General features: G+C 41.4%; 3 protein-coding genes across 21 annotated transcripts in view; all 3 read right to left on the reverse strand.

Annotated features, from left to right (window-relative positions):
* Nucleotides 1-21751, reverse strand: LOC115734899 (laccase-4-like). Its single transcript, XM_030665895.1, has 7 exons — nucleotides 21733-21751; nucleotides 3230-3351; nucleotides 2413-2564; nucleotides 1957-2201; nucleotides 1545-1673; nucleotides 492-1421; nucleotides 1-377 (listed from the first exon to the last, which is right to left on the reverse strand). Exons 2-7 carry the CDS (start codon nucleotides 3326-3328, stop codon nucleotides 247-249), a joined length of 1686 nt encoding a protein of 561 aa, XP_030521755.1. The 5' UTR covers nucleotides 3329-3351; nucleotides 21733-21751; the 3' UTR covers nucleotides 1-246.
* On the reverse strand, nucleotides 11547-15879 carry LOC115734897 (pentatricopeptide repeat-containing protein At3g09060). 19 transcript variants are annotated; one of them, XM_030665887.2, is made up of 4 exons: nucleotides 13615-15879; nucleotides 13038-13085; nucleotides 11811-12906; nucleotides 11547-11717 (listed from the first exon to the last, which is right to left on the reverse strand). In XM_030665887.2, the coding sequence occupies exon 1, from the start codon at nucleotides 15701-15703 to the stop codon at nucleotides 13625-13627; it is 2079 nt and encodes a 692-aa protein (XP_030521747.1). In that variant the 5' UTR covers nucleotides 15704-15879; the 3' UTR covers nucleotides 11547-11717; nucleotides 11811-12906; nucleotides 13038-13085; nucleotides 13615-13624. The 19 variants fall into 19 exon arrangements, with proteins under 19 accessions (XP_030521747.1, XP_048138694.1, XP_030521751.1 ...); XM_048282737.1 differs by having other exon boundaries at nucleotides 11811-12905; nucleotides 13012-13085; XM_030665891.2 differs by having other exon boundaries at nucleotides 11811-12261; nucleotides 12978-13085.
* Nucleotides 18169-22814, reverse strand: part of LOC115734900 (mRNA-capping enzyme-like) — a 16215-nt gene continuing 11569 nt past the window's right edge. Inside the window, exons 11-18 of the mRNA XM_048282738.1 lie at nucleotides 21066-21255; nucleotides 20792-20929; nucleotides 20326-20448; nucleotides 20139-20237; nucleotides 19693-19782; nucleotides 19519-19603; nucleotides 18835-18965; nucleotides 18169-18749 (exon numbers count right to left, since the gene is read on the reverse strand). Of these exons, the coding sequence (XP_048138695.1) occupies nucleotides 18612-18749; nucleotides 18835-18965; nucleotides 19519-19603; nucleotides 19693-19782; nucleotides 20139-20237; nucleotides 20326-20448; nucleotides 20792-20929; nucleotides 21066-21255 (994 nt within the window). The 3' untranslated portion in view covers nucleotides 18169-18611. The remainder of the gene's footprint in view (nucleotides 18750-18834; nucleotides 18966-19518; nucleotides 19604-19692; nucleotides 19783-20138; nucleotides 20238-20325; nucleotides 20449-20791; nucleotides 20930-21065; nucleotides 21256-22814) is intronic.

The raw sequence follows: 22814 nt of genomic DNA on the forward strand, positions 1-22814 counted from the left end.
AAAAAAGCAAATTCCTTTTCTTGCTTAATTTATTGCAGCAGGGTCGAGCAAATCCTTCTGTTTTACTCAAGAAGCAATCCTTCTGCATGTTATGATATCAAGGGTCTCTTTAGCTTATTCATCTCACTCTTCTAGTTCAAATCCCTCTGTGACTTGGCCTTTTCTCTCCCCATCTTCTTCTCCGATGAGGAGATTCCGCTACCTTGGCACGATCAGCACTCGCTTTTCCTCCTCGTGATCAGGCAGTCAGCATTTCGGAAGATCGCTTGGAGGTGGAAGGAGAGTCTCATTAGGGCCCTTCCCATCGTTCACCAAGAATGCCATTTTCAGCCCCCAAGATGTGTGTACTTCCAGATGGCAGTGCATGAACCAGACTCCTATTCATTCCGGGACCCAAGAGGGGATCTTGAATCGGTAAGTTCATGAAGAATATATGACGATTTGACAAGGAAAAGAGAACGGAGTTAAGTCGAACGTTTCTTTCTTGTTACCTGGGTTATCTGCTCTGAATCTGATGGCTACCCATCCACCAGATGGGACTCCAATGGTGTTCCTCTCCACCGGGTCGACCAGATTGAATTTCTTGGGATCCTCCTTTGAGTTATAGTTCCCCACTCCTCTGCCCACGGCGAAGAAGTTGAATCCATGCAAATGGACGGGATGGGTCTCCGGCGCGATTATCCCGGTGTCCTGTAAAACGAGCTGGACCGTGGCGTTATACAGCAACCGGTAGACCTTAGTGCCGTTTGTGGTCTGCATGTTCGCAGGCCCCGCCCCAGTGTAGTTGAACCGCATCGGAGGGTTGCCAGGAAAGTCGGTCGTGAAGACTCCGCTGATGTTGAAGAAATGAGCTTGCAGGAGGGCGATAGTCGGCATCACGAACGTGATGTTGTTCACGACCCCCACGGCCCTGCTCCCATTCGCGGCCGTGCAAGTGGGGCAGGGGTTGACCCCTAAGCCGATGGTGAAGAAGAGGTGGTGATCGATGGTCTTCGGGACCAGGGCCGGGTACTTCCTCGAGTTGAGGCTCCGGAGGGCGTTGATGAATTTGTTGGCCACCGCGGTGGCATTTTGAGGAGGCGGTTTGGTGAGCACGGTGGGGGTACTGGCAAGGGTACCGGAGTAGTGCATGGCCGCAGTGGCGGTCACGTTGTCGATGGCCACGATGGGCGTATCCATGTACGTGGAGGCGGTTATCAAGTATTTGCCCGAGTTTTGGTCCGTGGTGAGGAGGACGTTAGTGGTCTGACCCGGAGCAACCAGGATGGTGTCTGTTTGGAACGGCTTCACGTAAGTGGCGTCGACTTCCACCACGGTCAGGTTGTGCTGCGCGATCCTGAAGAAGAGCTCTTCATTGAGTGCAGCATTGACTATCCGCAACAGATAGGTCTTGCCGCTTTCCACCGGCAACGTATAGGTACCTTCACATGATAAAAAGAAAATATTTGCATCAATAAGCTTAAAATAGAAGGTCAATATCATGCAGATCAGAGTTTGGATTGGTAGATAGATGCACATTAATGATCTTATTATCAGGCGACTACCTTCCGAAGGGCAAGCCGAAACGGCCCCAGGATGTCCGTTAATGGTGTGAGCATCCGAAACATTCGGCGCCGATCCCGAACTCATAGCTTGGTTGATCACGGCTTCGGTGTCCGATTTCCACCATTCAGCTGTCATATTTGCAGACAGATGAAGTATGTTAGTAGTCTTGTCAGAAAATCACATTGTAGAACCTGAGATGTTAGCCCATATCTACTGTGGATATGGCTCAACCCTTATATCTTAGGGAGGATACAGTAAGTTCCTTGCTTGCTCCCACAAGCTAGCAACCCTTTTGTATTGTTTTGTGACTGATTTGATCTCAATTATGACTTCGTAATATTGTGGTGTTTCAGCAATAATATCCAAGCTTTCTTAGTGACAAAACAATCAACTTAATTAAGTTGGACCTACCCAAGACGACAACGAATTCCTTGTTGGGTTTGGGGAAGGGATAGGGGATGCCGCGCTTCGGCAAGATGACGATGGCTCCGTGCAGGGTTGCTCTCAGCCACTGAATGTGTGCGTGCCACAGAAGCGTCCCTCTCTGCCCCGTGATCGTGAAGTTGTAGACGAAGGATTGGCCCGTTGGGATCGGGCATTGGGTTATGTAAGCCGGCCCATCGGCCCAGCCGGTCCTGAGCTGCCGGACACCATGCCTGCCAAGCCCCGTATATATCAAGTACATTCGAATTCGAAATCCGACACGTATAAGATGAAAAGGGTCAATGCAGTTGCGCTTTGATTTTCCCGGACGGACTAGAACATTGTGCGCAGATTTGGTTTAACACAAATTGTCAGTTTGATAGTCGCAGGTTCAACCTAATCAACAGTCGATAAGCAAGTAGAAAGGTTTGGTGGGTGTCTCACCAGTGAATGGTAACGTTGTACTTAACGTGGTTGGCGACCTTGACAAGCACCGTGTCGCCTTCCCTGGCGTAGAGGGTGGGTCCTGGGAACTTCCCATTGACAGTGACAATGGGCTTGGTGGAGCATAATCTAGTCATGTTCTTCATCACCACCTGATCCCAAAAAAAATTATCCACATACCAAATCAAAATTTACAAAATCTTATCAAAATTCATGAACAAATGACACGACACGACACGATACGAAAATACAAACTGTCAGTATGTCATATGTCTTATCTTTTCACGCTAAAGCGGAAGGATCAAAGAGAGAATAGATTTGAAATCCAATCTATGTGCCAAATCCAAGTGATAAGCAGTTCCATAGTGTTGGCCAAAACGTGCATGTTGAAAGGTAGCATTGAAGTTTGCTTGGTATGTGCAGTGAGGCCAACCTCATCAGCTAAGATTGTCTATAAAAAAATTCTATTTATAGGACACAAAAGCAGCAGGCCATGTATCTACATAGCACCCTTTTTTTTTGTTTTTTGCATTCTTCATGTCTTATTTCCTCCTTTTTCTAAGGCTATTTAGCTAGGATGATGCATGAAGCGACTCATTTAAGGCGGACTTGTCAACAACAAAGTTACACTCGGAAATTCTCCTGCGTACCCAGCTTTGGCACGTACAGCCTTTCCCCTTGTCATGCATGTAAAGCAGAAAGGGAAGCAGCTTATGAGACCCGTAAATAGATACGCATGCACGGAAACAAGAACGACGGCGAAGTCGTCTTTTAACGATGAAAACCATGGACATAAGAGAAAAGACCGTGATCTCACATTGAACTTGTAGTGCCGAACTCTGCACTCCACCATTGAAGGAAGAACGAGCACCCCCAAGAGGAGAAGAAGAAGAAGACGAACCCCGTACGACTCCATCTGTCTGTCTCTCTCTCTCTCTCGCAGGTCGATCAGGTTTGTGTTTGAATCTGCGTGCAAGTATGAATGGTTGCTTTAATGAATGACTTGCCAACGCAAGCTTATATAGGGTACGTAGGGAATTGCTGCAACGTCGTTTTTGCTTGGTTAGGTGAAGCGAACTTGCGAATAAAGATTTTTCCATTTTCCCCAGCTAACAAAGTGATGTACACGAGGAGGTTTTAACCTCTCATTTCCTTGAATATTACATAAAGTGTATAGTTTGTTCGTCCTTCTTTCCTTCAGAGGCTCGCTGAGGGAGTTGATCCTGGAAGTTGCCACTCAACTTCTGGTGTGCGTTCCATGAAATTGACCTCTTTCCTATCAAGAGCTACAGTATCACACATTCTAGAATTCCTTGTTTTCCTACTTATAAAATCTGTTTAATTTTCAGTTCCCGGAATAAAAATTTGTTAGATGACAGCACAAAATTTCTAAAGTTGCTAGCCGGCGACTGGTGGGCCGGGAAAGCGACAGGTAGGGAGACCGCACGCAAGAGAGAGAGAAAGTGAGCAAAATGATAAGCATTTTTATTTCTGTTTCTGTTTCAGAAATAGAAAAGTTGAAAATTTTTATTTCTCATTTTTGTTCCAAACTTATTTCTGGACTAAAAATTATCATGGAAATAGGAAAATAAAATTATTTTACCTAATGGGTTTCTATTCCAAAACCTATTCCAGGACTAGAAAATTAGGAAAATAGAGAAATAGAATGATTATCATTCGCACCCTTGGCGTATATGTATAATGAGGTAAAGTCTATCTTAAGTTTTTTAATGCTAAGCATTGAGAGTATTCATCAAAAATTAGAATAAAAGTTCAGAGAAACTAAGAGAAAACCAATATGTCGCCACTTTAAATATAGTTAAGTTACAAAACAAGCTCTGGTGGATGGGTTAGCGTATGTAGATGGCAACTCTATGTGTTGATGCTCTCATATGGTTGAGCTAGTCAACCTAATCCTACTGGTGAATAAACAAGACATTGGAACTTTTCAGGAGTTTTTCTATGGTGGCATGTCCAATGTCTAGGTTGGAGCTAGGACGATTTCTTAGTTCTAGTTGCCACAGGCGATTCTATTGGTCGGTGTGTTTGGTCCTAAAATGGTTGGGAGGGATGTTACAATTGGATGATGGCTTATTAGGGAAAAGTTTATTGCCGCAATCTCTTGATCGAATTGCCGATGCATTCACCCTTTTGTTTGTTCGGTCATATTACGATATGCAGATTCAATCAATCCAACAAACTCCAAACTTGTGGATATCACTACTTAATTCGCCAAAGTTTCAATGATCATCCTTACGTTTCACATATTTATTGCCGTGCGCGGACTCTTTTTTTTTTTTTTTTTTTTTTTTAATCGCGGTTTGGCATTCTCACTTTGTAATTAGACACTAGATTCTGTATGCCGATAATAAACAACTACGAACTCTCCACTTTCTTTCCAAGTACCCTCACCACTTCTCTTAGTGCCCGACCACATAGGACCCTGAGCCCCAGTGTGGCAAACCTAGTTCAGCTCGTCATTGCCCTTGTCACCCTCTCCCTCCTTCCTTCCCTCCCTCCCTCGCCTCACTAGGCACGACCACCATGGCAACCTTAGATCTAAGTTGCCGCAGCATTCGCTGCCTCAATCCTAGGTCGTTAGGGCTACGACCCTACATTGAGGTCGTGGAAACCATGGACAGTACGCAGAGAGAGAGAGAGAGAGCGCAAAAGGCAGCGTCAGTACCTAGACGGTGGTCAAGGCAGATGGGTGGCGACCAGGAGGAGCAGCTGGCGGTGGGTTGTGGGTGGTCGAGAGATTGAGGACGTGCGGGGAAGGAATGATCAGGGCTAGGGTTGGGTTTGCGGGAGATACGGGAATCTTGAGGGTTTTTATAGAGGACATCTGGGTTGTATCATTCATGGACTTCTGCATTGAAATGCAAAGTTGCATATTCACAAGTACATGATGCAAAGTACGTGATGCGAAGTGATGGTACTTTCGACCAAAAAAAAAGCGATGGTACTGCAGAAACATGAGATCGTTTTAGGTGTTCTCCCAAGTCTATAGGTTACTTCCAATGTCTTCGAATAGCTCAAACAAAAAGTGTGTTTATTTCGCAAAAAAATAAATAGTTTGAAAAATGAGTCTGAGCTTTGAGATCTTGCGGGTTGATTGCAGACAAAACGAGGGAAGGTGCATTGTGTGTATCAAGTGGCAGTGAAGTGCTTCTTTGCTTTGATCATTAGAATTGGTAAGCTGTGATTTGTGCATTTTGCAACTCTTGTTGGTAGCACTGGTATGGGGGGATGCTCTTTTGCAAAATAAAAATAAAAATACAACGGATTCAGTTCATCAATGGATAGGGTCTGTTCTTGATTCCCTAGAACGGGAAAACCGATCTATCCGGTCCGGTTTCCAATTCTAGGGTAGGAATCGACTCACCCCGAAATCGATTACCTCTAGTCAAAGCTCCCAGCGTTACCCCTAACTAGGAAGAAAAATACGAAAAAAGGAAAAACTCATAAAATTTTAAAAAATAATAAAAATTGACCATGTCAAGACTAGCCAATGCCGGACATGTCACATAGTACGATCGGTGTCCACATCAGTAATTTCAGCCGTAGTTGGTCACAAGGACTATATTAGTAAATCGTCAAGAGGTTAGGATTAAACTTACAACACTTAATAATTTAGGATTGAATTGGATTTAAGCTATTTTGGACAATTTTTTGGATACCAAACAATGAAGTACTTTCAGTTATTTTGGGGACCACATTAAACCAAATGAACTAAAACAAATAAGAAAAGAACTTATATTCGTAGATCATAGATTTCTTCACTAACATAAAACTGTGTAGGTATTTTGTCATAAAATTACGTAGGTTAATATATAGGTAAATTGATATGATCCCACTCAATTTGTACGACTCTTATCCATAACTAATAGGAACATCATGATATGTACAAACATATAAAGACTCAAAGAATAAGTGCACTAAAAGTCTTAAAACTTATCACAAAGATGCAATTGGATTGTAAATTTTTAAAAAATTACAATCAAGTCCTAAAATTTATCAAATTGGTTCAATCAAGTCATAACATTAACACAGTCAATTTGTTGAACTAGAAAATACAAAGGTGACATTTTTAAATTAATTTATCTCGCCTACGTGGCATTTTTTTATTATTTTATTTCTTCAAATATTATTTAAATTAGATTAAAAAACTAAAAAATGGCTAAAATTTTCTTTTTAAAAAATAGTGAATAAAAAAAACAAAAAGAATGGCGGGGCCTTGCCGCCTATCATCGACCTTAGGCAAGGGTGGCCAGCCCACGCCCGCCTCGAGCCCAACCTTGCCTGCCCAAGCAAGGGCCGGTGAGGTTAGCCTAGAACTAGACGATGCTAGCCCCCCATTGGGACCAACGACCCTTGCCAGCCCCGTTAGGGCCAATAATCCTCGCTCGGCCTAGATCTAGGTTGAGAGCACCTAGATCCGGGCGAGGTCTCGCCTAGGGGTGGCCGGAGCCGGCAACCCTCGCCAGCATCGGTGACCTCCGCCAGCACCTTCGGCGATGGGCGGTGGTGGCGGCTTCCCCCCATCGGTGAGGCCTTAGCATTCTTTTTTTCCAATTTTGTTTTGTTAAAAGAAAATTTCAACCTTATTTAGTTTTTTAATCCAATTTAAACAAGATTTGAAAAAGAAAATGATAATAATAATAATAATAATAATAATAATAATAAGTCACATAAGAAAGAGAAATTAATCAAAAAACGTCATGACAGTATTTTCCGTTAGACAAATTGATAGAGTTAAGGGAAAGGTTTGATTGTACCAATTTAACAAGTTTTAGGAATTGATTACACTTTTTGAAAGTTTTAAGACTCAATTGCATTTTCACGACAAGTTTTAGAACTCATGATGTACTTGTCCAGGACGAAAAGAATATTCTTTAAAAGAGATTTTAGTTATAATTACTATTTTAAGCTTTTATTAAATTATTACTATTTGAGGAACGTTGATATTAATTAAGTTTGACAATTAAGTACCTAAAGTACCACCAAACATACTAAGTTATGCTCATTGTGACATCAATACTTTTTTTTTTTGGTCGCCAAAACCTCCAAATAAAAGTCTGATTTCTTTCAATTTCGTCCAAGACGGCCATTACACTTTTGATGCGGCAACTTGCATCGATAACGGCAGGCACACAAAGTTGACATGGATCTGATCTGACAAGGAAAAGGTCACAAGAATATCCTAACTCTGCCCTAAGACTTTCATTTTTCGATGGAGAGTTTTGAAGCTGCACCAGCTGCCATCCACCGCAGGCGCTGTCAACTATGCATCGCCGTCGGCCACCACTACTGATTAAGCCGCCGCCACTACCACACAAATCACAGTAATAACACCACCACCGCCGTGGACAACAAAGCACCAGCACCGGCACCACCATGTTTGGCCACAATCGCGAACGGTCAAGACTCCGCTACCATTCAGAAAAGACTTTCGAATGGAGGTTGCAACCACGAGTTGAGGTTGCGAGACGTTCAGCAACCTCATGTGTGAGGTCTTGACCTCTAATCTGAGGCACAAACTTCACATCTGATGCGAAAGCCGGCGGTGATTTCAAATAAAGGTTGATCCGAGAGCGAGAGAGGAAGAAGACAGATGAGATGGAGTCGACCATACTCGAAAGAAACTCATCATCGCCAATGCCGGCGGCGAAGGGGCAGCAGCATTGAACACGCGAGTCAGGCGCAAACCAAGGAAGAAGACCAAGAAGGAAGTGAAGAAAAATAAAGGAAAAAGAGAAAAAGAAAGTAAAAACATAAAAGACAAAAAATTGTTTTATTGATTTTAAGATGACTAGCCATCACAGGGAATTGTCACCTCCGTTTGCCTATCGTGGTCCACGGATGCCACCAAGTCGCACTTTCAATAGCTTTCTTTGACAAAATTGCAATAGAGGGTATCTCTATCACACTAGTACATTTGAGGTTTAGGTGACACAAATAAGAAATTGGGTTTCCTGTCCTACCTAATTTAGGATTGTTTGTCCGTACTACTACTAACCCTAAGTGGTTTTTCATATAATTAAGGTGAAGAGGTTGGTTCTAATTAATGTATAAGAAAGTGGAAGAGAAAGGAATTTTGTGACCACGCTACACATTATATACCGTACCATGATACAGTTACAATGTATGACAAGTGCAAGTATACTTAGGAGCCTCAATGCGTTTGCGGGAACATGTGGCCTGAAAGATGCTATATTATAAAGCTTTTCAAGCTACACCTTTTCCATAGTGCATTTTGCAATTCATGGTGGATAAAAAACGATGCAAGAGATTGTTTTTCTATCGGATCCAATGCGTATCCCTTGTTTGTTGACAATGATTATGGACCTAAATAAACTGTATCTTAACCATAAATTTTCCTAATTTATACAGGGTATATTTGTTATAGCTACTTACTAGCACATGGTGCTATACTTAACAAGTGAAAGAGAACGCTCTCAAGAATTTGACCTTATAATTCCAACATATTCAGTATCAACAAGCCAAAATCTAGCCACTGTTCTGATCTCTAAAACCAGGAGCAGCGACAGACGTCAGGGAGGGAGTTGGCGTTAGCCGCCGCCCTAGACACCAAACTTGTCTTAATCACAAAGCCCAAAACGTTTTGGAGAAAATTTATGTAATTTTACTTGGAAAAAAAAACGATTATATGTCGCACTCCCTAAAATTGGATTAATTATCCAAATAATCTTAAACTTATTTGATGTCGGCTAATTCAATCCTAAACTTTTCGATTGTACAAACCTTGTCCTAAACCTTTCGATGATTTATCAATTCAGTCACAAACTTTTCAATTGTGTTACTTTAATTCTAAACCTTTTGATTGTGTTACTTTGGTTATAAACCTATTGATGATTTGCCGATTTAGTCCTATAATTTATCAATGTAATTCTTTCTGCCAATATATATATATGTTTAAGACTAAATTGGTAAAACTTAAAATGGATTAAAACTAAATTGATACAATTGAAAGGCTTAAAACGAAATTGATTGTCAAAAAGTTTAGGATTAAATTAGTACAATTGAAAAGTTTACGACTAAATTGGCCACTATGCAATAGATTTAGGACTTTTTGGATAATTTTTCCTCTAAAATTCTGGGTGTGTGCCGTTGGCCAATATATAATGACCCGAAAAGCATGCGCAGAAAAAGAGCAGTTCAAACCAGCATGAGCTTTCGACAGCAAATCACAAAACAGTTATGTTGCTTCCACACCAATTCATTGATTCAGTCTACACAATTGTCATGTTACATATATACTTTGGTCCTATCCACATGTGGGAATCCCAGAGAAAACAAAGTCTAGAAGTCTTTGTCGGATAGATGCCCCAACTAATAAATATGGGTAGGAAATACTTTTCAGGTCATGCATCAAATGTCGCAGAGCAAACCAGAAAACCAAAGTTTCGTTTCAAAGCAAAGATTAAACTGCGGTTGGTCGGTCTGAGTCTCTGGCTAGAAGAAGTAGCTGTCTCACGAACTCAAAGTTGTCTGCAGTACCCATCTATTTCTTTGAAAATTAAAAATTGTCTGCATTGCCCATCTATTTCTCGCTCTCTTGAAATTGTTACCTTGTACTCGAAAAAAGTTGTCGCTCTGGTGACTGATCTCAGTGTCATTCTCACAGATGCAGATCAGTCGTCAGAATGCAGCAACCTCTCTAGGATCTTACCCTCCTCCACCGATTCTAGATAACCTCTGCTTACCCAAAAAGAGAGAGGTGGCTCTAAGGCAACAGATGAGCGAAGAGGATAGATACAGAAAAATTCAAATTCAAACATAGAACTTATTTAAGATTCCTTTTGAGATTTTGCAGGTGGGCACAATCTAAGCATTACCTCTCGTTACAGAGCCTACTACACATCTCAAACAATCTGAAGTTTCCAGAAGACACGTGGCGATTTCTAATATGCACCATCCCACCTAATCCACTATGTATATTTAGATTGCATTTGATCATCCGAATTTCTAGTCAGAATAGGACTAAATAGCATAAGAAATCTAAGGATTTGATCATATCCTATCTGCCGTTTGGTAAACTACGAATTTAAAGTCGGATATCTTTGTATCATATCATATCTATTATTTGATAGAAAGTGGATATCGATATAATGATTCCGGACTTGCCATAAAAACCATTGAATTAGGCACGAAAACATCATTATCCTATTGGGCTGCATTTGGAATCCAAGGAATGATCGCGAGCATGGTGTGCATGCGAGTCGCTGGAGAGTTCGATTGTGGAAAAGAGAGTGTGGCAAAGCTGAGATCTTTGAGCGGAACTACATTTTGTTTTTTTTTTTTTTTGCCAGAGAGCGGAACCACATTGAAGAAGTGACGGAGAGATGCGAAACTTCATGCGTCTGCTTTTTCCATTGTGCAGCGCTGAATTTAGCCAATTTTTCGCTGCTGCTTTCATGGAAGATTCATCTTTTAATATCACCAGATTGCTTTCTTCATACTTTCTCATTGATACACATTAACATCCTTCTTCGAATCAAAAGAAACAAGACTTGTGTGATCGTTCTTCCCAATTTAGCTGGAGTAACTTCATCTGGGTGATCTAGTTCCTTGCCTGAGCGACCAAGATTCGACCATTCTTGTTCACTTGGTTCAGTTTCAGTCATGCGTCTGAGAAGTTTCGATGGCTCTGGACAAGAAAGGACGTTGCTTTTCACCTCTGTGGCCTTAGGACCTTCCAATCGAAGCTGAGGTTTCTTCGTTTTTACCTCTGTGGCCTTAGGACTTTCCGATCGAAGCTGAAGTCAAGCAGCCCAAGCCCGGCTTCGACGCCATTAATTGGAGATGAGGTGGGATTCGATGGTGAAGCCGCCCGCTGCCACCGCCGGAGCCGGAGAAGCCGGCTGCCGCAATCGGAGAGGCAGTATGCTGCCGGAGAGGTGGATGGGGCATGGCAAAGAGCGGATGGCTTGAGCGATGGATATGAGCAATCCTATCTAACTCTATCTCACCCCTCCCCCTAGGATAATTTTATCCCTCCTATATCCCATCTATATCCCATTTATCCTGTCCTAGACAATTACCAAACACAGAATAGGATAAAACATATCATATCCTGAGATTTATCCCGACAACCAAACACAGCCTTGGTGTATATTGCATAAGCCTTTTTTTATCACCGAGAGAGAGAGAAGGGGTTAATAGCCTGAAGTCCTCATACGCTGTATTTGTATCTTCACATCTTAGGAGCACAAAAAAGGCACGGTCCTTGTTGGAATTTCGCTTATGCATGTTCGCTGTTAGTTCCTTCGAATGCTTCATGGCTGCATAAATAGATGACATCAATCTCCTCAACATTGCTTATGCATACCAAGACGATGTGTTCTAAAGAAAAATACATAGGACGTGTCAAGTACCAAGTAAGAACTCCAAAGCTAAGTGGTGATAAATCCCGTCAGTAAAATAGGCCATCATGCTCTTGTCTACATACCTCCAAATCAACGTGCCAGTTGCAAGTCTACATCCCACTTGTGAGGCTCTACTACTTGGTGAGATGGCATGCTAAAGGACCGTTGCAGGCATGAATAATTTGAAGAATATCTTAATGTCCTTTGAGTAACCAGGAGCAAATCAACTACTCGACGTTATGCGTAAATAGCACAATTAATTGTGATCCTACAAAGGATCGTCAGAGATGGAAAAAAGAATCACACAGAGAACAAAGACCGAATAAAAATGGAAGCGATAATTCCCTAAGCACCCGACCCACATTAAGCATACAAATCAGGAGGAACTAGTACCTTGTGTTTAAATCGAGACCCTGAAGGGCATGTTTCCAGTGGTTGAAGTTGATTCTTTCTTCTCATCCTGAATTAATCGGCAGTACAAATCTTAGCTTTTATTATATTGCCTAGGAGCAAGTGAGATCAGCGAAAACAGGGACAATAGGGACAAGTTTTTTCCTTTCCAAAGAAAGATAAAAGGACAGAATGGGTTATATGATACTTTCATGCTGTTCTTTAGGGTGTAAGGGTAGGGATGAGGAATATTGCATGACAAAATAACCCCAAGTATGATCTTCCTTCTTGGGTTGATACATCATGCTACATTGCTTTAGCATCACTGAATTGGGTCTTCGTAATATATGTCTAATCACCAAGACACAGGTAAGTTAATTACCATCTCTGATGCTTAACTGACTCATATCAACTTCCTCATGGAATTGCAACTACAGTCTGTAATGAGTAAATAGGCAAGCTTAAAGCGAAGCCTCCTAAATTTAGAATCATTATCGACCCAAAAAAAAAAATTAGAGTCATGGAAAAATCTAAGATGTCAAAGGCTTAATTGGGTTGACCAAAAAAAGGTTTGATGGGTAAAAACAAAAAAGAAAGCAATAAATCTTTTTCTGGGGGACGACATACCTTCGGATCAGAACACTTCTTGGTTTGATAACAGCATATTTTTTATCGATGAAAGCAGCCAACAATCCGATGATGTAAGTACTTATGCTGACAGTTTCCAAAAATGCAGTCTCATTATTACAAGAATAATCAAACAAAGCCCAAAAAAGAATTAAAAACCATAAGAACTCAAGTTTGGGTAGGGTGACACCACTTTAAGGATAAGTGAATGGGTGATACAGTACTTTTGAGAAAGGCAAATGTCTCCAGCCCCCCATGCAGAATTAGCTGAAGAAAACAAAACATGTTAAGAATGTCAAATTAAATAACTGCTAAAATGGGAAAGATATAAAAGCAGAACGTTATACAATAACAGCAGAAAAGTCTTATCCCATGGGGGAGGAACTTGGGCCTCATATCATGAAACTATTCAATGTCTGCCTCACCATCAGGCATCCGGTTAGCTGAAAAACCTTGCATGTTCTCATCCACCAAATGCTAGAGGATACAAGTACTAAAATCCAAAGTAAAGGGTCACCAATATCTGGAAGAACAAGCCCAGGACAACCTTAAACGGTCTTGATTCTTGAAAAATATATATATATTCGTGAACAAAAGATGAGAGAAGGGTGAAGAGCATAAATCAAAGAAGCATAATCAGAGACATGCATGAAAGTCCCTGTATAACTCTCAGCACAAGCTAAAAAATGGTGTGAAAAGCAATTTATCTGGTGGTAAAAAAAAGTCAAAATTCACATGCAGAACATATGACAACCAAAAAAGTGAACAAGCAAAAGAACAGAAGGTCGCAACTTACTTCCTTGATATTATGCTATGGTAGACCAAGGTGCTTGTTTTATTATAGCTCTGACTAATATACTCCATGTAATAGCAGTAGGTACAATCCCATGAGCCAAAGCGTCATCTAGGAAACTAATGGCAGTTGATGTTTTTCCACAATTACAAAGACCTTTGAGAGTAATATTGTAGGAGATAATATCCGGCCGTAGCCCATGCTTTAAGATGCAGTGCCAAATTTCTGAGGCCCTTTCACAATCTCTCAACTTGTAAAAGCCCTCCATCAAAGTGTTGAGGGTCACAAGATTTGGAGAGCAGTTCTGCTCCATCATCTTTGAATACAGTTGTAGTGCAGTCTCTACTCTGCCTGCGGAGCAAAGCCCATGAATAATAATGTTGTGCATAGTTATGTCAGGTTTCAAACCCTTTGCTAGGACCAGTTGCCACAATTCAAGAGACATGTCAACCTTCTTGCCTTTGCAAAGGCCATCCATCAGTAAGCTATACGTGATCATGTCTGGCTTCCACCCTTTTTCTAGCATCTCCTTCACTACATCATATGCCTTACCAAACTGTTCGGCCTTGCATAAACCCTTTATTAGAATGTTGTAGGTGACGATGGTTTGAGGACAGCTAGTACTATTCATTACTTTTAGAAGGTGGATTGCATCTTGAAATTTACCAATGTGAACAAATCCGTCAATCAATGGGTTGCAAACATGTGGATCCAGCTTGTGGCCACGTTTACCCAGCTGACCAAGAAAACTGACTGCTTCATCCAATCTTCCTTCCTTGCATAATCCATTCACCATCGATGAGTATGTTGTGTTATCTAAATCAACGTTCTCATCTTCTGCCCTTTGCAAGAGTCTGATAGCTTTACTTAAATATCCATTCTGGCACATCCCTTTTACCATGACTCCAAAAGTTGTTGAATCAGCATGGCAACCGGTAGAATGCAATTGCTCCCACATCGAAATTGCTTCATCCACCTTCCCATTCTCTAACAAGCCCTTGATAAATGTGTTATAACTACGGATATTACAACAGTCTTCCTTTTCCATTACCTTCCAGAACTCAAAGGACTCCGTAACCTTCCCTGCTCGACAAAGCCCATTGAGCATTGCATTGTACACAACCACATCAGGAGACAGCCCACTGGCAACCATCTCCTTGTACACTCTCTCAGCAGCATCTACATTTCCCGACCCACAGAACGCATGTATTACATTACTGTAAGTGAACAAATCCATCTCTCTTTTATTTCCCTTCATCCTCTTCCATACTTCCAAACTCTCGCTAAACTTGCCACATTTACACAAACCATTAATCATCACGTTATAGGTCACAACATTTGGATAGACAGAAGGTGATTTCACTAACCTTTCCCAGACTTCACTAGCTTTCACATAATCTCTCTTCCTAAAAAACCCATCAATCAAAATGTTATAAGACGTAACATCAGGCATAACTCCTCTCTCAGACATTTCATCAAACAGTTCATACGCACCCAACAAATCTCCAGCCTTTGCAAGCGCATTGAGCACGGTCCCATAACTATACAAATTAGGCTTCAAATCATTGTCCCACATCCATTCCAAAAGCTCCTTGGCCTTCTCAAAATGCCTCTTCTTACACGATATCTTGATCAAAACGTTATACGTCTGCAAATTCGGCGCCAACCCCGCCATTTTGAAGTAGGCGAAGAACGACTCAGCTCGATCCCACTGATTCGACTCGATAAACGCATTTAGCAAAGAATTATACGACCTTATCCCGGGCTCGCATCCGAAGATCTCCTCCATGTTCCGGAAAACGTCCAACGCCTTCTCTGGCACGGCGTTCTTGGCATACCCTTTGATGACGGTGAGGGCGACGTCTTCGGGGCACTTGCATTTCTGGGTCCTGATGAGCTGGACGACGCGGTCGACGTGGGCGGCGAGCTTGGAGTCGACGAGGCGGCGGAGCACGTGGTGGAAGACGTCTGGCGAGCGGGAGTGACTGGGTGAGTCGACGAGGATGGCGAGGACGGAGAGAGGGTTCTTCTCGGCCTTGAGGAGCTGGAGGAAGCGCTTGGGGGAGAGTTGGTTCTTGGGGAGGTGGGCCATGAGCACTCGTGAAAAAGCTTGCTCGCCATCTTTCACTTCATTCCAGGGAGGGTTGCTCCGAATGAGAGAGGCTGCTTCATATATGAGAGAGAGAGAGGGAGGGGGGGGAGTGGCCGGCAACTGACGACGGCCGATCAGCTGGGAGAGAAAATGAAACAGAGGCGGTCGCAGAGTCGAAATCCTCAAGAAGGCGGAGCCCGAACCTGTGAGGCTGGGGTTAAATATTGACCTCCTTTCTTCTCACAAATTCCGAATTTGCCATCGACGCTACAAAGCTTAATGGGGCTGGGCCGGCTGAAAAAAATTGATGTCAAATTAACTTTCCACGAGATTAATCGTCATTTAATCCAGTAAATATTTTAGCCATTTACCTTCCCAACTCAACTTTGATGGGCACCAGCCGATCTAACTCAATTTTCTCCTGTGAATTATTTTATCTGATCAGTTCGATACAGAAATTTTAGATATCGGATCTAATACGAGAAGAAAAATTATGAAATGGTTGTTGTTGGAGTTCAAGTTACAACATTCAGAACTGCAATATCAATTTATGACATATTTCACCATATGTAGTTCTTTTTAACCTAGTGCGATATTCCTACTGATCTCGCTAGAGGATCAACACCGACATAGAACTTCACCTCGACATTCCACGTCGGTGTTTCCTTGTATTTTGAACTCGAAGGACAAGTTTAGGCCATATTAAGGGATGGTTAAAAAAAAGGGGGGGGGAAAGAACGAGCCACGAGAGACCAGAGGCTTTTTTATTATTATTATTATCCTTTTTTCTCCTTTCTATTACCAACGGGGCAAACATGGAGAAAAATGTCAAAAATGTCATAAACTTATTGCATTTGTGCTAATTCAATCTTAAACATTTTGCATGAGTGCTAACTCAGTTCTAAACTTTTTATTGATGCCAATTTAGTCCAAATTTTTTTGCATTTATGTCAATTCAGTCCTAAACTTTTTGCATTTATGCCAATTAAGTCAATCCATCAATTTTGACAGGAAATCATTAACATGAACGTTGATTGTCATATGTGATATGACTAGCGCCGACACGATATTTTTTAATATTTTTTTGTAATTATTTTTTGGATTGGTGGCCAAGAAGGGTCGTCGGCCGACCCCTACGACCTCCAAGCGAGTGTTGGCGACCCTCAGCAGCACCAATCGTGGTGTCGCGGCCAACAAGGATCGTAACACCCTTGCCTGCGGCTAGGCGAAGGGGCGTCGCGGCCTTGCCCGGCCCAGGGCGAGGGGGTCGCTACCTTGCCTAGCCCCCACAAGGGCCACGAAGCCCTCAACTCCAGATCCGGCGAGGGTGTCACGTCCCTCGCCCGGGTGACGACGATTGCCGACCCCCAGTAAAAAAAAAAAAAAAGAATTGCAAGAAAAGAAAAAGAAGAAACCAAAAAAAAATACTAAAAAATACTGAAATGATATTAAAAAATGTAACATCAACGTCAGCCGTGCCACGCAAGATAACCTACATCCACATCGGCGATTTCTAGCCAAAATTGACAGGATTGGCTCAATTGACATAAATATAGAAGGTTTAAGATTGAATTGATACCACTAACTGATTTAAAACTGAATTGACACCAATAAAAAATTTATGAATTTTTTGACACATTTCTCGACAAACATGTGTAACCAATTGAAATGAAGCAGTCGCCCAGACATACATCATTACAACTAATTATTCGCTACAATACCACGATTTGTCCATGTACTTCAACTTTCGAATTCAAAAACATTTCTCTATTTTTTTTTTTTAAACCTGGCTATTCTCTGTACTTTTTTCATAAAGAAGCATTTCTCATCTTTGGACCATTCTGGTAATGGATTTCTTAATCCAGGGGTTCATAGATATGATGTTACCAAGGGTTATATTCTAAATGGTCTTCTACTTCTTCAAAGAGATCGAAAGGTCGTCTACTTTTTACTAGACTTCGCCACCAGACCACATCTCTCTCCCGCTATGAAAGAGCACCATCTCCGATCTCTCTCTCTGGCAATCAGAGAGCACCGCCTCCGACCATTAACGTAGGCGTGCAAGCATTCGAAACCCAAATTGCCACCATATTCGGGTATTAAAACCACAAGCTCGATGATATTTGAGTTTGGAATGCCGAATAAACGTATATGTCGGTAGGATGCGAATTTCTTGGGGGTGAGATGTTGTTCTTGCTCAAGACAGATCTTATGAATCGCCAAAGCGTCCGGGCTGCAGCTTAACCCCAACCCCTCCTCTTATGCTTGTCCATATAAGATAGAGGAAATGTAATGGCAAAGCGCTTTATATGCAAACTTTTCCACCTTCCTGAAGCCAGGCACTACGTTATAAGAGCCATTGTCACGCTTCGCCTCACCAACGAACTCGAAATCGAGCTGAATCATAGGAGGAAAAGTATAATGGTCTGAAAATTAATCCATTCCAGTTCGAACAGGAACAAAAGTGAGGAGACAGGAGAGAACCTATATTCACATAGAAAATGTAGACTCAAAAATCACATACCTCACTGTCGATTTTGATTCTTTAAAATCGCTGCCTTTCTAAGCAAGCTAACAATTGCTAGAAAGAGAACAAATACAAATATACACGGTGCTCTAAGCCCTAAATCTCTTCTGCAATGCTATGAGGAAAAGGTGAGGGGGGTGCATAGGAAGGAGAGAAACAACTAATTTGAACCCTTAAGAACTTGCAAGCGCACCGACCATATCGGGCTAATCGCCAGCACAGCCCATCAGATCATGGTCAGAGCATCACTACCCAAGTGAGTCTTACGTAAACCGAACTTCAAGCAGTCAGAGCCACAATTACTCAGCATCCTTAAGGACATAGTTGTGTCTGTTCTTCAGAAGTTCCAAAGATGCTTCGGTAGCCGCAATGCCGTACAGATCACCTTCTTCGTGCTGAATTCATATGAGCTTTGCTTTCATTCCTTATTCGATCTGCATACATGGGCAGGCGAATGATCTCATTGATTTCGCCCAGCAAGATTTCTTCTGTAATATTATCCTTTATGCTTCGCATCACCTGAACTCACATAGGCAGACACGTAATTCAGTGACTAATTCAACTACTGGCTAAAAAAAGTAGTTATTGTGAAGGAGGAAAGGACCTTTCTGTAGGTGTTAAATTCATTGGGAGTAGACTTGTCTACCCGGGTCCGCATACAAACCCACACTTGTTCATCGGTATCCCATGAACACTCAATTATCTTCCCAGAGTATGAAGAGGGATCAGGACCATCTGCAAGTTCGAACACGAGTATTGGACTATAATAGCTCTAAGGAAGATGACTCCAAATACGATCAGTAGCAGTAGTATCTTCAACAAACAATTAAACAATAAAATTACAAAAAATTAGATGAACCGAAAGAGAGAGAGAGAGAGAGAGAGAGAAGAGAAAGGGGATTTTCTTCCAAGACAAACAGCAAGAATCCAATCAATTGAAGTGAAAATGTTGAGTGGTCAAACCAATCAATGCACGAAAGCTTACATTAGAATCTTAGAACAAACACATTACGAATTGTCTTTCAGCCAATAATATATAAGAGACTTCAACAAAACGCATTTACAGCAGAGATCTCCAGACCATGCAGAATGGCAAAGGCCAAAGAAGAACACCCACGCTGATTGCACCAGATACAATGTCGAGCACAACCACCACGAGAAACTCCTTTCATTTGGTTGACCTCTTTTAAAATGCTCAAGTACACGAGATGTCCAAGGCATAAGGACCAAAGCACAGTTTCTTGGAAAAATTATTACGTACACAGAAATACAAGGGTTCGCTTCTGACCTTTGAATACAACTCGATTCCCTTCCATTGGCTTCTTCTTGCCTCGTTCATTCAGAAACAAAAGCTCATTTCCATCATCATCAACCTGGTAACAAACGCCACATTAGATATAATCACTTCCCCTAGCTTGAAAGAAGAAAGTTCTTCAAGCATGACTAGAGCTTAAGTGACCACCTCAAACAGAAAATCAACAGAGTTCATTTCAGGATACTTCCACTTCAAAAGACCTTGATGGGTGCGAGGAACGTAAGGATCATCCCAACCCTAGCAGATGAGGACCGTCAGTGACAAACAATGCTCTCTAAATTAAACATATAGAAAACAATGCTCCAAAATTAAAATGTAGAAACCCATCAAGCCATATAATCGCACTTCTCCATGACCAAGGAGCAGCAGCTTATGCAGAAATCATCCCAATTTGAGTCATTATATATAGGGTTAACTTGATTCAAAGATACCATGACAGATAACAGCAAAATTCCCCACTTGTGATATTAACACAATACACAAGAAAACAGCTACAGCATCTATGATCTTCTCGGAAGCAAGAAAAGTGATCAGTATAATAATTGAACAGAATATCGATCAGGAGAAGATTCATCAGTGTCACAAGCAACTACCTGAAAAATAAGCCCATCAGCATCATGTGAAAGCTTTGGAATAAACTCCTTCAAAAGCTTCGTCACAGTGGAAAGCAGCCAGAAATCCTTCCTTCTCACCTGACAACATGTGAAGCAAATAATCACCAACCCCAACACTACCATCAAAAGCTTGGAAGAGCATACAAATCAAAAAGAGAATCCCTACCCTGAATGGTTCCAAGTCGTATCTGTAATAAGGATTTCTGCTGAGGTGCATGTTCTGACGCTCATAATTTCGAGGTTCAATAACTTCCTTCTCAATCAGTTTCCACCGTTCATGAAAAGGGCGCTGCACAATGTTCAGGAACCACGTCACACTTTTTATTAAGTTCACAAAATAAAATACCATTGAAGAAAATGCGCGCTCAAAAATTAGCAGTGGGGTGCAGCAAGGAAATGTGATAACTCTGAGAGGATAAACTAAACATTAGCTGCCTATTGGTCAGTACTATACCAGGAAGGGAGCCAAACAGAAAGGATACAGCCAGACAAATTACTAATGATTAAGCACATAACAAAGTCAAAAAAGCAGTGTCATGCCACCTGACATCATATTTATACATCATTGTCACATAGGCCCAGCACAATCGATTGCAACTAACTTTTCGACAATGAAGTAATAATCATCCTACCTCTACAACAGAAACATAATTAATTGCCATCAGATCATAAATAAGGTATCTCCTCTCCTGCTTCTGTGAGTCTGGCATAGTGTCAATGATCATCTCACCATCCAGTAGCGTAAAGTGGTGAGTTTTCTCGCCTAGAGCCTTCAAAACCGAAGAATGTAATGTCAAACATGATGCATACCTCTTAAACCGCAAACACCCCCCCTCTCCCCTTCCCCTTCTCTTCCCCAACTGAGAAAAAAAAAAAGAATTAAAGGGGACAGAGATAGTTCCATACCTCTTTTTTTTTCGGGTCGGAGTTCCATACCTCATTTGGTCTGCAAGGAAATCTCATCTGAACCCTTCTAACATTAAAGCTTCTATCGATCAGATAACATCCATCAACAGTTATTAGCATCATATAACGGGTTCCATCAGCCTTCCATGTTGCATAATAGTACCTCTGCCTTAGAAGTTGCAAATTCTCCCTGCATGCAATTAAGCACATAATTCTTATCATGGACAACAACGGCATCAGCAAAGCCAAAGCTATGCCAAAGCCAAAACATAGTGTCTTTTATTGGCACTCAAAGCCAGACAGTTCTAAAAATTATTAGCAATGAAAGGGCTATCGGTATCTGCCAGGTTAGTACTATTAGGCAATACAATGCTTAAACATGCTTCATCAAAAATTGACTAATCCCCTATAGCTATAAAGCAGCATAATTTGTTACGTTTGTTTCAAGGACAATGATTTGTGGGAAATTGCTTTCTTCAAGTTCGTATGTTTGTTTGGGGGAAAAAAATCAGTCTAGGAAAATGATATCGCTCAACAGAAAACTCTAGCTCATTTACATAGAAAATTACTTCTCCAAATTAAAACCGGAAATCATTCTCCCAAAACACACGAAAGAGTCATGTCACTTGCGATTCTTCCAGCACCAGCCCCAGAAGTCTTCTTCCATTCTCTCTCTCTCTCTGGCTCTTTGTGCGTGTGCTACGTCAGTTGGATCCTTAATTTCAGTGTGCCTACCTTTCTGCTTAACAAATTGGCTCAATGGGCATCTCACTCCCCCTCCCTCCCTCCCTCTCACCCACACACACACACCCTATTTTCATTGAGCCCCATGATTTCTTCTGCTCAATACGTTTTTTGGCCAGGACAAGATATACGGATCTTATTATTTGTTTGCTCCCTACTGTTGGTTCTATAGATATGTTTGGAGCTGGAAGATCAAATTGGATTTGTCATGCTTGTTATAACAAGCACACCAACTGCTTGTGAAAATTTCTCGAAGAGATCTGTAAAATCAAGCAATACAACAAAGTGCTCCAAAAAAGAAAACTCATTACCTGACGAAAAACACAAATCATTTTTCTATTCCAAAGACGAAAATACTCATTTCTGTATTTACACCAAACGTAGGAAAATATTACCACTTCCAGAAAAATAATTTCTTAGGATTTTCCAATTATATCATATTTTCACTAAAAGAAACGGAGCCTAACTCTTTGCCCAAGTTTCCAGGCTAATATCTTTCTCTGGCTACTTTTGAGGGAGGGAGAAAGAGAGATGAAAGAACACTTTCAGACAAGATTTTCAATGCATCCTGTTTTTTTCCCGAAGAAAGTGCCAGAATGCCTAATAGTAACACAATTATCAAATATTAAGATCAAATATCTAACAAAAAAAATTAAATGTATTTCTGTATCTGTACTTCCAAATAAAACTAGTCTTGAGGACCAAACATAGTAGAACAAGGCATCTATTTTACTTGACTAAACAATTCACATTTAAGCAGTTGTCTAACAGAAACGCTGGTTCTTTGATTAGTATAAGTTAACTTAAGCACTAGCCTGGAAAAAAGAGACATTTCAAGATCAACAGAAATAATGCCACTGCACATTTTTTTATTAATATGCAAGCAAGACTGCCTTTATACATCCCTAATTCGGACAATCAAAGCCAGCTTCCACCCAGGACCAAACAGCCAAAGTTCTGGGAAGTAGATGGCTAATTCCCAAGGTCAATCGAACCTCAAACTGG

Source organism: Rhodamnia argentea, chromosome 7 (genome assembly GCF_020921035.1).
Source record: "Rhodamnia argentea isolate NSW1041297 chromosome 7, ASM2092103v1, whole genome shotgun sequence".
NCBI classification, from domain to species: Eukaryota; Viridiplantae; Streptophyta; class Magnoliopsida; order Myrtales; family Myrtaceae; genus Rhodamnia; species Rhodamnia argentea.

Coding starts and splice junctions, on each gene's coding strand:
- LOC115734899 (XM_030665895.1), bottom strand. CDS start 3,328: ATGGAGTCGTACGGGGTTCGTCTTCTTCTTCTTCTCCTCTTGGGGGTG. Junction 2,202..2,412: donor TACAACGTTACCATTCACTG/GTGAGACACCCA, acceptor GGGGCTTGGCAG/GCATGGTGTCCGGCAGCTCA. Junction 1,422..1,544: donor TTCGGCTTGCCCTTCGGAAG/GTAGTCGCCTGA, acceptor TATCATGTGAAG/GTACCTATACGTTGCCGGTG.
- LOC115734897 (XM_030665887.2), bottom strand. CDS start 15,703: ATGGCCCACCTCCCCAAGAACCAACTCTCCCCCAAGCGCTTCCTCCAG.